At 39.7% G+C, this 15,769-nt stretch overlaps 1 protein-coding gene across 1 annotated transcript; it reads right to left on the bottom strand.

Annotated features, from left to right (window-relative positions):
* Window positions 1-206: 206 nt before the first annotated feature.
* On the bottom strand, window positions 207-15,536 carry LOC149083617 (26 kDa secreted antigen-like). Its single transcript, XM_089235400.1, has 4 exons — window positions 15,381-15,536; window positions 5,964-6,087; window positions 5,736-5,870; window positions 207-700 (listed from the first exon to the last, which is right to left on the bottom strand). Exons 1-4 carry the CDS (start codon window positions 15,513-15,515, stop codon window positions 525-527), a joined length of 570 nt encoding a protein of 189 aa, XP_089091526.1. The 5' UTR covers window positions 15,516-15,536; the 3' UTR covers window positions 207-524.
* Window positions 15,537-15,769: the final 233 nt, after the last annotated feature.

Genomic DNA, 15,769 nt, shown 5'->3' on the forward strand with positions numbered 1-15,769 from the left:
TAGCTTAACTAGTAGTTAAGGTCTGGAGGAATTGCCGGCTAACTATACGTGCACCTGGAGCAATTAGCTTGTGTTGCATGCATATTTCAACCATTTGTTCGTTTTGAGATAAAGCAACAGGTAGTAGTAGCCTGTGTTTACGTTATTCCGTTTGATTATTACTGCAGGGATTTTAGAACAATCCAAGGAAAACACACTAAAAAAACGTAGATTTCATTTTTTATTTCAGTCAAAAATTAGTCATAAATAATTTGTGACGTGAATTAAACAGAAATAAAATATCACGCAATTTATTCAAATGAATTTTCAATAATAAGACACATTTTCTCAAAGTTATCATTTAAATTTTGGCTGCTCCGTTCCTATGAATATATTTCATATAATGACACCATACGTAATAGCAAAGTCACAGTGAGACGATGTCTAATAAAAACCATATCATTCAACTCATCAACAAAAAAAAGATATTTTTATTCCCATTTGCCCTTCCCTACACATATATTCGTCTTATTCTCGTCATAAACTTAGATGAGCACGGAGAATAAGAAATTGCCAGCGACGGGAGGTTCGACAAGGTTGAACTGCTTCACGAATTTCTTGAGATCGAATCCGATTCGGAGGTTATCGATGAAAGTGCTGACCGGGCCGATTTCCAAGACGCTGGTTTGCTCGTAGTAAAGGATCACGCTCATGCGAGTCACTGCAACGAGTTCAAAAATGTATGAACATACAGTTATATGGTAGGTATGTGTCAAACAATCATTTTTAATCGTGATTATAGATTTCTAATATACAGTTTCTATAATCGTAAGTACAGGGTGATCATAATTAAAATTCCAATTATGCATCACACTCACGCGACGTGACGTGATTATCACGTCAAAGATGTTATGAATTCTGATTCGTTGAAATTATGCGACGTGAAATTCGCACGTCACAGATAGTACGAGGCGGTTTACGGAAAATTCACCAACAACAATTCACTGCCGGAAATTTCCACGCTAGGAAAATTCACCGACAAAAGTTCGATGCGAGTCAGTAAACGAGGGAGTGAGCGATTGAGTTACTGAGTCAGTGAACGAGGGGGTGAGCGAGCGAGTAAGTCAGTCAGTGAATGAGCGAGCGAGAGTGAGTGACCTAGTAAGTATGTGAGTGATTGAGTGAGCGAGCGAGTTACTGAGTCCGTGAGCGAGTGAATGAGTGAGGGAGTGAGTGAGTGAGTGAGTGAGCAACTGAATCCGTGAGTGACTGAGCTATTGAATCTGTGAGTGAGCTACCAAGTGGATGAGTGATATAGTGAGCTACTAAGTGGATGAGTGATACAGTGAGCTACTAAGTGGATGAGTGATATAGTGAGTAAGTGAATGATCTAGTGAGTAAGTGAATGATCTAGTGAGTAAGTGAATGATCTAGTGAGTGAGTAAGTGAGTGAGTGGCCTAGTGAGTTATCCCAAAGATATGGCGGAAAAATTTAATAATGACTTCATTAGAAGAAATTTAGATGATACGGAAGAAATTACAAATTGCTGTTGCACAATACAAGAGAGTATATTCAATAATTCCATTAACTCTATGTTTTACTCCGAAAATTGTAATGAAACGTAAAAAGGAATAATAACAGAAGTAAAAGATAATAACGTAAGTGGATACGCGATATATTAACCCCCCACCCCCCAGAATGTAGAATGCTTAAAATAATCTCTTGTAATCACTTTGATATTATGAAGAACATTGTTGATCATCAGTAACCAATGGATTTTTTTTTTTTTTTTGATGATGATGTAGCTGTTAACCGCGACTTCACTGGTGTGGATTCTGCAATCTCAAATTTACTCAGTGATGGTTCCCCCCTATACCACTTGAACACCTCGTGATCCCCATATGGGTGATGAACTTTCAGAAATCCCGTCTTGGTTCATTTCTATATCTATATATACTGTGTATAAAATAACCCGTCCTGACTGATTCATCATCGCCGAGCCAAAACCGCTGAAGCTATAAATATCATATTTTGTGAATAGTTTCACGACGTGAAGACTCACTATGAAAGGTTTTCTCCATATTCGACCCATAAGGAGGGGGTTCAATAATGGAAGGAGTTATACGTTGGAATCACGCCGAGCCGAAACCGCTGAAGCTACAAATATGTCATTAGGTAAATATTGTAATATAGGCAATATAATATAGAACTATCGGATTTTTTAATCATTTGTGACACTGCTAGGTTAAAAACTAATTAATTCACTAACTCACTCCCACACTAAGTCACTCTCTCAATCACTCCCTCACATACTCACTAGGCCACTCACTCACTGACTGACTTACTCGCTTACTGACTCAGTAACTCACTCACTTCTTCGCTGACTCGCATCGAACGAACTGTTGTCGGTGAATTTTCCTAGCGGTGAATTGTTGTCGGTGAATTGCTGGCGGTGAATCTTCCGAACAAGGTACGAGGCGCCCATACGCAAAGAACCTGCTTAACGGAAAAATTAATACGGATTCTACGTACTTGTCTACTTGACAACTTCACAACTTAAAGGCGTGTGAACGGCTCCTAAAATCTGTATACATTAATCTTGAAGAGCCGTCACATGTTTACTTGCACGGCACTTTGTCAAAAATACAATGAAGAGGATTGATCAATCAGACAATTTCAATAATACGAGGTATGCTCTACAAATTTACTCAAAAACCGATTTAATAAGTAGAAAAAGTCCATTCTTGGATGTTGGGGACCCCGCTAAAGACAGGGAGCTACACGAAAGTCTCTAACTATAACCAGCCCTCAGACTACAATTTTGTAAAACTATAAACTATTATGACTAAATTGTTTATTTTTTATTTTTATTTTTATTTTTTTTACATAAATACAAGATGAAACAAAAAAATCAGCCAAGGGGTCTAGAGACCCATACTGGATGATACATTGCAAATTTAAAATGAATAATAAGGAACACAATTGCTTAATAGTGAACAATATAGCAAACTAAAACGGGAAAAACTAAATACACTCATGTCCATAAATTAAGGATAATTCCAGGTCCGGCAAATAAAGGTTCAGAAACAAAACAAACGTTACTTATTCATAAAGCCCATTTATTAAACAAAAGATAAAGAACAAAAACGATGGTGTATGTATGATACCATTCATGAAAGCTACGATTTTTGCTCCCTGGAGCAATTGTAAAAAATATCTCCTTTACAAAAACTTACTATTACATGGTTGGTATGATGGTTAATACATTGTATGTCTCCCATGCGATGAAATACAGTCCGTACAACGCCTAGGCATGCTGAGTATCAAATTATCGATCTGATCTTGGGGAAGATCACTCCACTCAGCAAGCAATGCTCTCCGAAGTTCCGGTACATATGTGGGAGGTGGTTGACGGGCTGCAACTCGTCGGCCAAGCAAGTCCCACACATGCTCTATCGGATTCAAGTCAGGTGAGAATGCTGGCTATTCCATACGGGTTATATCCTCAGATTCAAGGCATTCGTTTACGATGTTTGCTCGGTGAGGACGGACGTTGTCATCCATAAACACAAATTCTGCGCTCATGGCACCCCTAAACAAACGTGCATGTTGTTCCAGAATGATGTCCCGATAAATTTGGGCTTTCATGGTTCCGGTTTGAACATGCAGATCTGTTCTGGAACCCAGTATAATTCCACCCCAAACGAGCAATGCTGCACCACCGTAACGGTGTCGTCCAATGATGTTGTCTTGGTGGTAACGGGTACCTGGCGTTCTCCATATGAAAGTCCGACGTGAATAGAGGCTGCAAGCTAAACCTGGACTCGTCGGAAAACATCACGCAAGCCCACTGTGACGATGTCCACATTGCATGTTCTCTACTCCAGGCTAATCGCTGCCGACAGTGAGTTGCCGTGAGCGGAACACATCTGACAGGCCTGCGAGTATATAGATCAATATCTCCCAAACGTCTGTACACGGTTTGCCTTGAAACTGTGGTACCCGTGGCTGCAGATAGAATTTCACTTCTTTGCCACCATTCCTTATATACCCCCCCCCCCCCTTACACTCTCGTCATTGTGACGTACTATCGGCATCATCTGGTGGCTTCCTGAAATTTGCATATCATTCTTGCAGATGTATGTGATAATTCTAAAGTTCGATTTCCGTGTGATTCTGAATTATCTTTAATTTATGGACATGAGTGTATTAAAAAAACACACACGCGCGCGCAGTTTTACGAAAATGGGGAGGGGATTTAAAAAAAAAATCAAATGCCAAAACAAAACTTTCACATAATTTGTAGTATTTTTGGCAACAGCAAGGAGTGCAATTATATGAAATACACATTCCGTGATTTTCGGAGATAAGTATATGAAAATAAAAATCAATGTAATGTTGCAATGCGCACAAAAAGATTCATAAATGGTCAAATAGATTGATAATTTAACTGATTGAGGAGCATAGGGCAAATCAAAAGAAACTCTCGATGTCACTGATTGAAAAAAAGATATTGCTTCATGTGTCTTTTGTAAGGTAATAAGTTAGTAATTTTTAGGATATCAGGTCGTAAAAAGTTGCAAAATTTTGGGACGAGGTAAGTAAAATGCTTCTTCAGAAGAGTTTTGTGGATAAGTGGTAGAGAGTATGTATTGTTCAATCTATTTGAGAAACGAGAACTGTTCAGAGGTAAAGCAAATTGTCGTTAAAAATAAAGCTGACTTAGGGGAAGGATTCCAAGACTGTGAAAAAGTTGTTTTGAAGGAGTCAAATAGTCACTTGTGATGAGTCTTATTGCTCTTTTTTGGAGTTTCATTATTGGTGTAAGATTTGAAATGAAGTCGCCACACCAGATAGCTAAACCATATAATAGAACGGAATGAAATAATGAGTAATTTCATGTACGTGTTAACATGAACGAGTGATCTATATATGGTTTTAAGTAATACAGTTCGTAAATTACATAGCGAAGTTTACTTTGCAGATATTTTACATGAGTTTCCCACCTGAGGTTATGATCAATATGAATACCTAGGTATTTAATCGTGGAAACCTGTTCGAGACTCTGGCAGTTACAAGTTGAAATGTTTTGGCAATTATTATTGTGGAATATCAGATTATGGTTGAAGTTTATATTAGTCATAGAAGAGAAGTACATAAACTTCGTTTTTGTTACATTTATTTGTAAGTCGTTACTGATAAACCAATTACGAATTATTAATAAATCTGCGCTTATCGAACTTGCAAGTGAATGGTCGTCATCAGTTGAATAAAGCAATACTGTGTCATCTGCAAATGTGGTGATTTTACCAGTTAATTCAATGTCACAAAGGTCATTTATGAATATATTAAATAATAATGGTCCCACAACAGAGCCCTGAGGTACGGCTTTGATTGTTTCTAATGGATTACTAAGATTACATCCAACTTTAACTATTTGAGATCTATGACTAAGATAAGAAGCAATTAATTTATGTGCATTACCTCTGATACCAAAAATATGTAATTTATTGAGTAAGATACGACGGTCGACACTCTCAAATGCTTTTTTTATGTCCAGGAAAATGGCAATAGTCTTTTTGGATGTATCAATTTTTTCAACAATATACTTGGTGAATGTTAAAAGGTGGATGCTCACTGTGACTCTGATTGGAAGAAAACCAATTATCCAGCGAACAACAATATTTTGTATGAAAGCCAAAATGTCTATCCAGTGTAACAAAATAATCTAATCTTATTTGATGTCGATACTCACATAGTACGCTTGGTAGTGATGGCGACACGTAAGCTACCACAGTGCGACCGTCACTGATTCTATTGCCGGGAATGTTGACGACGAGCCATTCCAGGAACTGACTGTTATTCAGACTTCCAGTCAACACGTTAGGTCCTAAGCCCAAAATCGTATGTATAATTATGGAAAAATAATTTCATAGAAATTTATTTGACAAAAAAATAAAAGAATTTATATTTAAGTACCCACCAATCATGATCAGGGTATAGTTGGCGGATTTATTCGCTGAGGCGAATGATACCGTTGGCGGCAATAGTGATTGGTACGTGGGAACCTTCGTTCCATATTCAACATCTTTTTCGCCATAAGTCACCTATTCGAAAACATACTTATTAATTTTCTAGAAAAGAATAATATCGAATATCAAAGTACTCAACAGTAATATCAACTACCTCCCTGCAAGACGTACACTGATTATTTTGTTACTTAATTAAGCAAATTTCGTTGCTCACCAAATCACATGAAGATATCAAATTATATACAGGTTGGATACTATCGACAGCCCAATATTTACCTACGTGTTTACTTGTGAAAACGAATATAGGAGAATGTTTTCCATTTTAGGATCAGACAAATATTAAAAGAGTTATAACGTTTTGAAATCTTTTGGCGTGTCGGTTTTGTAACGGTCAGTTACACTCTACAAAATCAACGAAAGTAAATTTCTCCGCCAGCAGCGTGTTGCTAAATTAATTGAAATATTCAATCCCGTTGAAATCGAAGTGCGGTCGCCTTTATTCACGACTGGCTCTTACTCTCTCCCTGCAGTGTGATGTTATAACCTTGTTATTATACGGTACTCTCGTTCGCTATATTGGCATATTTATAACCAGATTTGTAGACCGTCAACCAAAAGATCTATTTGAAAAAATTTGCTTTCCCAAAATCAACATTTCTTTGCCAAAATGCTTTGTTTTTTTTCATTCGCTGTAAGTCAATTTTTTTTGAAGAAATGAAACTGGTTTTTAAAGCTTCATGGCTCTTTTGATTACCTGCAAAGTCAAACCTTTGTATTACCTTAAAAACGCCGAAGAAATGCATTTGGTGGATTTGGCTGAATTCAAAATTGAAGTCGTCAATTTTTTAATGCGTCATAATTCCGTAATTATGGGTCGAATCAAGAAACTGAAAATGCCTTCCCTCGTAAGTTTTTCACAAGGGATCAGGGTATAATTATTGGGCGCTCGATCCATCTCGTATCCACCCTGTATGGCGTATCTTATATAACTATATAATGATCACGTGACTAAGGCTTTGAGAAATAGCAAAAACGTCCAAGTTCCAAGTTAAAAAGATTTCTGGCGGGGCCTATCTGTTTTCAGACATCTGCCGCCTTCAAAACCGGCCCGCGGGGGACCACTGTGAAGAGAAAGGCAAGGGTGCAAATGTATGTGGATTGTGAAGTGCGTGTGGTATTCCAGAATTGGGAGCATGTCTACGTTAATTAAAAAATTAATTAACCAGGAAAAATCAAACATGTCTTTCCGAACTTATTAGTCATATTACTTATTAATATTTTCGGCAGGAAAAGTAAAGTGGACTGCTTCTGCGACGCCATCTTGGTTCGTCGTGTCTCATCCTCATTGGTCGGAAGAGTTGCTTGTCAGGGATTGGCTGAAAAGGAATGAAAATACACAAAAATACAATTTATTAAAAATTATTAATTAGAAGGTGAAGAAAAAGAGGAATAGAGTTAGTCATATTAAAAAAGTTCGTAGCGATAGATGGAGAAGAGAAAAATATTTTTGAAACATTTTTAAAAGTTTTTAATTTTTTATGGGATTTTTTAGGAAATATTTTTGAAAAAGATGGGTAAAGTAAACGAAGAAAAAGATAGAGTTGCAGCGCTTATGCTGCTAATTTTGAGAGTTGCTTCCAACTCCTTGTTTTTCTCGTCGGCTAACGTTCAAAAATTCGATCAGCCTCTTTTAGGAATTTTTGCAAAGTAGCTCGTCTCTCTTTCTTCGAGCATTGCTGGACTGTGTTCTGAATGCAAGTTTTGGCAAAGTCGAACAGGTCCCGTGCCAAGTCCAGGCTGGCGGTTGATTCGGAGTCCGAAGACGTGGATGACGCCGAGGACGAGTAGACAGAGGCCGGGGAGGCGGGCTTACGAACTTCGGAAGCTTTAACTCGGTCGGTGGGGGTGGCACTTGCGCCGCCGTCACTACGTTCGGATGGTCCCGGGGAGCACTCATGCCCAGTGGCTTCGGTTCTGGGTCGGGGCGGAGTCTTGACCTTCTCGCCTTGGAGCCTCGAGTTGACTTTCTTCTCGGTAGTGGGTCTAAAGTCCGTAGACTGGGACTTGGGATTTTCAGCTCCGTTGGGTTCCTCCACCAGGTCCGTAGATTTAGTTGGTTTGTCATCACAGTTAGCCGCTGGGAATCTCGACTTGGTTGGGGCTGTTTTTTCTTGAGAGTCAGAGTTCTTGTATTCCAAAAAACTTTCCCAAACGTTTTTTGGGATATATTTCGGATTTTTGTAATTTTTCCCCGATCTTCTGAAAGTTGCAGGATGGATGGTCTCTGCTTCTGTCGTGGTAGATTCTTGGTTTTCAGGGTTCCCCTTTATTTTAGTCAGTTCTTTTTTGAACGCTATGCACTTCCGTGACGTGCTTGGGTGTTCTTCACCACAATTGCAGCATTCAGGGGGTCCACTTCCACGCTTGGGGCATAGTTTTCGATCGTGAAATCCGGGACAAAACATACATCGTTGGGGGCGATCACAGGTGACACCAGTATGACCCCAGTTCAAACAGCGAAAACAAATTGACGGAGCTTTCCGGTTCGGATTTCGTCGGTGCTTTTCGACGGTTATGGCAACTAAGAAAAGTTGCTTAAGTCCAAAAATCTTTTTGGATTCTTCGCTGCTGGGCAGGTCGACTTTCCATAGCGGAAGAATTTTGGACCGGATCCTTCGTCTTCGCGATCTGATGGGGGTCACTCTGATCGGCTTGAAGCCCTCGTCGGTGAGCTCCTGGAGAATTTCTTCAGCTGGTAATGCTGAGTCAAGTCCGCGTAGAATCACGCTGAATATGTCCGCCGCTTGAGCGGACTGTCTGAGAATTGTGATTCTCTCTTCGGTGAGGAACTCTATTATTTTATCGCGGTCATCAGTGTCCGAAAAAGTGATTTTGTAATCGCCACGCGAGAATTTCACATCACACGCGGCGCTGCATGTGTCTTTAATTTTTCTCGCCACCGTACGCCATCGTCGGCCGCACCGGATCAGAAGAGAGGTGCCGCTTCGTTTCTGGCCGTCTGGCTCGCCGACCGTTGAGGGCGGGGCTTCACCATCTTGGGAAGCTTGCGATTGGTCAGTTTGAACCGGTGCCGCCGCCGACTGGGATACAGTAACGGTGATATTATCGCCTTCGTCTCCGGTCTTTTTTTCCGGGTTTTCCGCAGGCCGCTCCGGGGTTTTACCTGGTTGTGCGGTATCTGCGGGGACGTTCTGTCCTTGAGGCGTGTTTTTGTCATTTGCAGCTTGTTCGCCACCACTGCTTTTTGGGGGGATCACCAACTCCGGTAGCAGAAACTCCGGGATTTTGTCCCGCTTCCGGACAATCTGGTAGATGGCTTCGTTTATTCTCGTGAAGTAGTTTTCTGCAACTACCTTGAGCGACGGCTGGTTGAAAAAACAGCTGCTGTCGGCTCGGAGAAGTTGAACGAAGTTCTGCCGGATTGCAAGCTCTAGCTGGAGCGTGCTGCCATCTTTCGGCTGTCTCCGGAGTTCCAGGTATACCAGGAAGGCTTTCTCAAGTATATCATCTGCCGGGCACGAGTGAGTCTTGAAATGACTTGACGTGTTCCGAGGATGGACTCGTCTCCAGAGGGTGTAATGCTCAGCAATTCTAGCGAGGTATTTGACAGCAGCCTGGCTCTGTACCGCTGGTCGGACCTTCTGGTTGCTGAAGGTTTCTGCCATGGTGGACCATGCCTTGTTGCCTAGGGATAACGAGTGTCCATGTACGAAACAAATCGGTTGCTTTTTCAGCTCAAGTGCCATTTTGGGAGTTTTCAAAGTCGTTTGAGGGTAGAATTACAGAAAAAAGTTTTAAAGTTATTTATACCCTAAGAGTTTCAGTTTGGATAAGTCCGACTGAGTACGGAACGATGTCTAGCTCTAGCTTCATGCCGCTAGTTCGGTTAGATCGGGCTCTACTGTTCGATCATCAGAGCACTGTAAGAGACGTGCTTCTCCTCTCGTGTCTCAACGGAGAGTGAGCAAAAACGTCGACGTAGTTTAAGCCGGGTTTTCCTAGGAGTAGGTTTCTACAGCACACGCAGCGTAAAAACGCTGATTGGTCAAAAAAAACCCGATTTCAGGTCTTTAACCAATCAGCGTTTTCCGCTGCACACGGCGCAAAAGTTCTACTCCTAGGAAAATCCGGCTTCAGCATGGTAAACTCTTGAAGTGTTTACTTGGGATTGGGAGCAACGTGCTGAATTTTATAGAATCGTGGTTGTTAGATAGGTCACGGAGGGTTATGGTGAACGAGAATTTTGTGGTTGGACAGGTGTTAAAAATGAAGTCCCTGAAGAATAATGTTTTCCTGCTCTCATGCTTTTTTCACTTTTTATCGATAAACTCGATCAGGGGGTATCGATGGGATTTTTATCAAATTCGCAGATGGCGTGTAACTAATGGGGGTAGTCGGGAATCAAAGCGATAGGGAGTAGCTCCAGACCAACTTAAACAGGATTACAGCATAGGCAAATAAATGGAGCATGTCTTTTAGCGTTGATGAGTGCATGGTTGCTCATTTTTGTTATATCTATAGATATTGCTCATCAACACAGAGATAGATGAAGTAGAAAGCTATGTATACCTGGGACAAGAAATTACAATGGACAATGGAATCATTAATGAAACAAACAGGAGGATCAGGATTGGGATAGAGTACTTTTGGCTAACACTGTGTAATTCTGAAGAGCTACATGCCATTATGTCTGAAAAGAAAAGTGTTTAACCGTTGTGTGCTACCAGCACTGACGTATGGAGCTGAAACATGGACATTCACAAGCAAGACGATACAAAGGCTAAGACAACACAAAGGAACAGGGAAAGATGTATGTTAGGCATCTCAAGAAGAGACAGAAAACGAATCACTTGGATAAGGTATAGAATACACAAAGGTATAGAATATCATGGAAAGAATCAAACGTTTGAAATGGAAATGGACTGGACATATTGCAAAAAGACGGAACAAGAGATGGACCACAAGTATTCTGTGTTAGTAATTTTGAAAACATTTTGACTCGGTTAACGAGCGATTGTTCGCATTACGAGCAAAAATTTTGCGTTCTTTTAAATTTATTTTCACGTTATCACAACGGAGCTGATGGTTTTTTTGCTTTCACCAACACACGTGTTATGAAATTTAGGGTAATAATCTCCCCTTCGGTCTCCGGTAAGCGTGCCTCATTCAGAAAATTAACACACGTGCGATGTGAATATTTATGATACGAAACTAGATGTAACATAGCAGCGATGCGTATGTGCACCTGAAGTTTTTTTTTTTTAAATTCTGCTTATGGAAAAAAATTGTGGGTTGATTGCATTATTTATACGTGGTTTTAAGGGGGCTAGCTCATGAACAGGAGCCACTACTTGTGGAGAAGATTTTGTGCTTGGGGAAGACCATGGATTGGAGGTGCACGAGGATGGCGTCCAAGAACTATTGGTGAAAAATGTCTAGAAGTTGACGGTAGATGAAGTGATGGATCTCTTTTTCAAGCACCAGCAAGAGTTTATGGACAGTATCTCATCTGAGGAAGAGAAAAGTAAGGAGGAGTCCCTCACATAAAATGAGATTATAGAGATATGTAGAGTGTGGGAATCTGTGCAAAACTCTGTAGAAAAGAACCACCCAAATAAAGCTGTAGCAATGTGCAATCTCTCCAACGAACACTGCAATTTACCATTTCCCTGAAATCCTAAAAAAGAGGCAAAAGCAAGTGTCATTGGATGAGGTTCTTTTTGAAAGTCACGCGAAAAGAATGTTTGCAAACAACGGTGAGCCGTTTTTTTTTTTGTTTATGATACTAATACTAAAGTAATCACACTTCATGGAAATTACGTTAGCGCAAAGTAATTGTTATTGCAACACAAAACACGAACCCCGATTTACGTGCAAGGACTCAAAAGTACACGTGTCTGGGCGAAAGCAAAAAAAACATTTGCGTTGTGATAACGTGAAAATAAATTTTAAAAAAAAGAGCATTTGCTCGTAATGCGAACACCCCCCCCCCCTTATAAAATCATCCTAAACGATACTCTTCCTCTTTCTCTCGTCGTTTAGAGCAAGTTAATTTGCAAACATTACCCAATTGTACGTTTATTGATGGTGTTGTTTGTGTTTCATATGTTTTATTGCATTATGTATAATTATTAATGTGTTTAATTATTGATTGAATGCCATTTTTGTCAGTCATTTTTATGTGAATGACTGATTGTGGAACGAATTATCCGAGTTTCCATTATTTTCTATGGGGAAGTTTGATTCGCATAACGAGCTATTCGGATAACGAGCACGTTGGAGGAACGAATTAAGCTCGTTAACCGAAGTTCCACTGTATATATATATATGCTGGGTAGAGTATTTCGGTTATATTTGACATCAATATTTTTTAATGGATGTAATGTTTTTTCACCCATCAGCCATCTGGTTTGGCAATTTTCCTGTTGCGACCCTTGCATTAATTAACAAATGTCATATAGTATTTAACTACGGACATTAAAGCAACGGTTCCCTGACGTATCAAAATACAATATTTTAAGTCAGAAAGACAAGAAAAAAATCCAGTCAAACAATTATTCATTGTGAAAAACGATTCCTTAAAATGCTTTGACATTGAGAGCAGAATAAAATTCGAAAAATAAATTGATGTGTGATCCCAAATTGGCAAAATTATTTGAAGCTAAAAAAAAAGTACAGGCCGTACATGATGCACCTATTAGTAATCTAGCTCCAGCTATAGTTTCACTCGAATATAGGTAAGAAGCGAAATATCTTTTCTCGAAATGTGTGGCAATATACAGGGTTTCATAAAAGTACTATTTTTAATTCTTTTATCTCATCCACCGTTCATCGTATAGACCAGTGGTTCCCAACGTAGGCGTTAACGCCTCCTAGGCGCGAAGGTATGTTCAAGGGGGCATAGAAGCTACGGGTTTCCTAAGCATGGGATCCTATGGGTTAGATTGCGACGGGAGAAAAAAAAAGTTAATTTTCCGGATGAAAATACGTGTCATAAAATAAGAAATCTAAACATTTATATGTGTCCCCTCCCCGTCTTCCAACTTCCAATTAAAAAGTTGTTGCTCTATCTCTCCTGAAGTTAACAAAATAAATTCCACTTTTCTAAGTGCAATATTTGCTGATATATTTCCATTAAAAAATCTGAGAAAAGTTATGAAAGTACAGTATAAAATAACGGACAACGCTGCTTTTTCTCATTCATGCTGTTCTTTCCGAATAATTCTCCAATTTTTTAAATTCAAATATCTCATTGAATATGACACTTTTAAACGTGAATTTCTTTCCTTGGCCTCAGGAGAAACAGAGCAAAAACTTCAATTGGAAGTTAGAGGACAGAGACATCGTTTAAAGATTTAGATGTTTTTGTCTTTTATAACACTGTATTTTCAGTCCTAAAATCGGTACAGGGAGATATTTGAACATATTTTGAGCATTTTTCAATTAGAATTATGGGGTAATAAAACCCTCAACGATATTCAAGTAGACGTGGAGGTACTAAATCTTCTAAGAAAGGTATGTGCAAGCAAAGCACCAGGACCAGATGATATCTATCCCAGGATCCTCAGGGAATGTGCTAATGAATTGTTGGGGCCAGTCGCACAGATATACAGGAGTAGTGTTGCTGAAGGTATCGTCCCAATAGATTGGAAACTTGCTAACATTGTTCCGATATCAAGGATAGTTAAGAAGGATAGTAGAGAAGTGGTGTCTAATTATCGTCCAGTGAGTTTGACGAGCTCCCTCCCGAAAATTTTGGAAATTATCATCAAAAGGCAGTTTGTGAAGTGGATAGACGAGAATAATGTATTGTCGGATAATCAGCATGGGTTCAGGAAGGGGAAGTCATGTGTAACTAACCTCCTTTGCGTCTATGATTACGTGACTAAGGCTTTGGGTAAGAGCAAAAATGTCGATGTTGTTTACCTTGATTTCCAGAAGGCATTCGATCGGGTCCAACATGGCAAACTCTTGAAGCGTTTACACGAGATTGGAATTGGGGGCAACTTGCTGAATTGGATAGAATCGTGGTTGAGTGATAGGTCACAACGAGTTATGGTGAACGGGGAATTCTCTGGTTGGACAGACGTCACAAGTGGAGTTCCTCAGGGAAGTGTCCTTGGCCCCATACTTTTTTTCACTTTTTATCGATAAACTTGATCAGGGTATCGATGGGATTACTAGCAAATTCGCAGATGATGTGAAGCTAAAGGGGGGTAATCGGGAATGAAAGCGATAGGGAGTTGCTCCAGACCAACTTAAACAGGATTGCAGCATGGGAAAATGAATGGAGCATGACGTTTAGCGTAGATAAGTGCATGGTCGCTCATTTTGGTTCGAACAACCAACGGTTCTCTTACGAGTTGAATGGTGTCACTATCCCGGATGCAACTAGGGTCACCGATTTGAGAATTCTCATTGACGAACGGCTTAGGTTTTCTGAGCATTGTTCAGCGGTGGTCAAAAAATCGAATAGAATGCTTGGTCTCATTTTCATAAAGGTCTCTTCGCGTTCTCCTAGTCATTCTTCCGCTTTTTCGAGGCTTAGTTCGTCCTGGACTGGAGTATGCTGTAAGGTTTTGGAGACCATACCTACAGAGGGACATAGACTTGATTGAAGGGGTGCAGAGAAGAGCTACGCGTGTCCTTATTGGCACACAGGGCTTGAGTTATGAAGAGAGACTTCATTTTTTGAATATGTTTACATTGGATGAACGCAGGTGTCGAGGAGATATGATCGAAGTGTTCAAAATTTTCAATGGGATGGATAGGATGGACCATGAACTTTTAGTACACCGCCAATCAACTGCTTTTACAAGGGGACACCAGTATCGATTGGTGAGGGACAATGCAAGGTTATGGTGTCACAGGGAATTTTTTATCTAATAGGGTTGTTAATAAATGGAATAGCTTACCCCCGGAGGTAGTAAATTGTAACACAATTGACACGTTTAAAAAGAAATACGATAAACATGTTGGGGTAAATCGAGAAGCTATCCATTCTTAGAATAAGAAGTAAGTATTCTTTATGGACGTTGTACAATATTTTATCATGTGTATATATTGTTTATAATTTGTGTTAATTGCATTTTTAATTGGGTTGCTGTTTTTTTTAAATATATGTTTATGGGCATCTTTTTATCAGCCACCTCGTTGGGCATTTTGTCTGTTGTGGCGTTGTATTTGTATTTTTATTTGATGTCGCATACCAGACAAAATCAAAATTAATCATAATCGCATTCGAATTAGCTGAAACACCGCACGAATATTTGGATATGACATGAAATGTATCAATTGAATGAAATTTGAGTGACTCTGCTAACAAAGAGAAATATTGTATCTCATACCTCGAGCTGGGAAGTCGGAGCTTGGTCAATGATTGTCGGAACGATCTTGGCTGCACGGAAAGCTTCGTCGCTCCCCAGGTGATTGGCAAAACACGAGGCGATCAGAGCAGCGAGAGCTAGAACCAACGATTTCATGACTATTGGTTGATCCGTACTGTGCATGCCTCGTTCAGAAATCATTTCATTTTATAGTCATTTTCTTCCCCGCGTTTTACTCATTCAACATCGAAATCACTCGCAAGATTGACGTTTGGTACATCTTTTGTCAAGTTCAAGAAATGGCACGCGTTTCCAGAAAAATGACATTTGACGAATTTCCTCATTCGTATTCGCTACGAATTCTTTTTATATTTAATACAAATTTTGCCACGCTTATTCCTAATTGTGTC

Source organism: Pholcus phalangioides, unplaced genomic scaffold (genome assembly GCF_987345545.1).
Source record: "Pholcus phalangioides strain wild (caught in Gottingen) unplaced genomic scaffold, Ppha-v1.0 ptg000008l_1, whole genome shotgun sequence".
In the NCBI taxonomy this organism is placed as follows: domain Eukaryota; kingdom Metazoa; phylum Arthropoda; class Arachnida; order Araneae; family Pholcidae; genus Pholcus; species Pholcus phalangioides.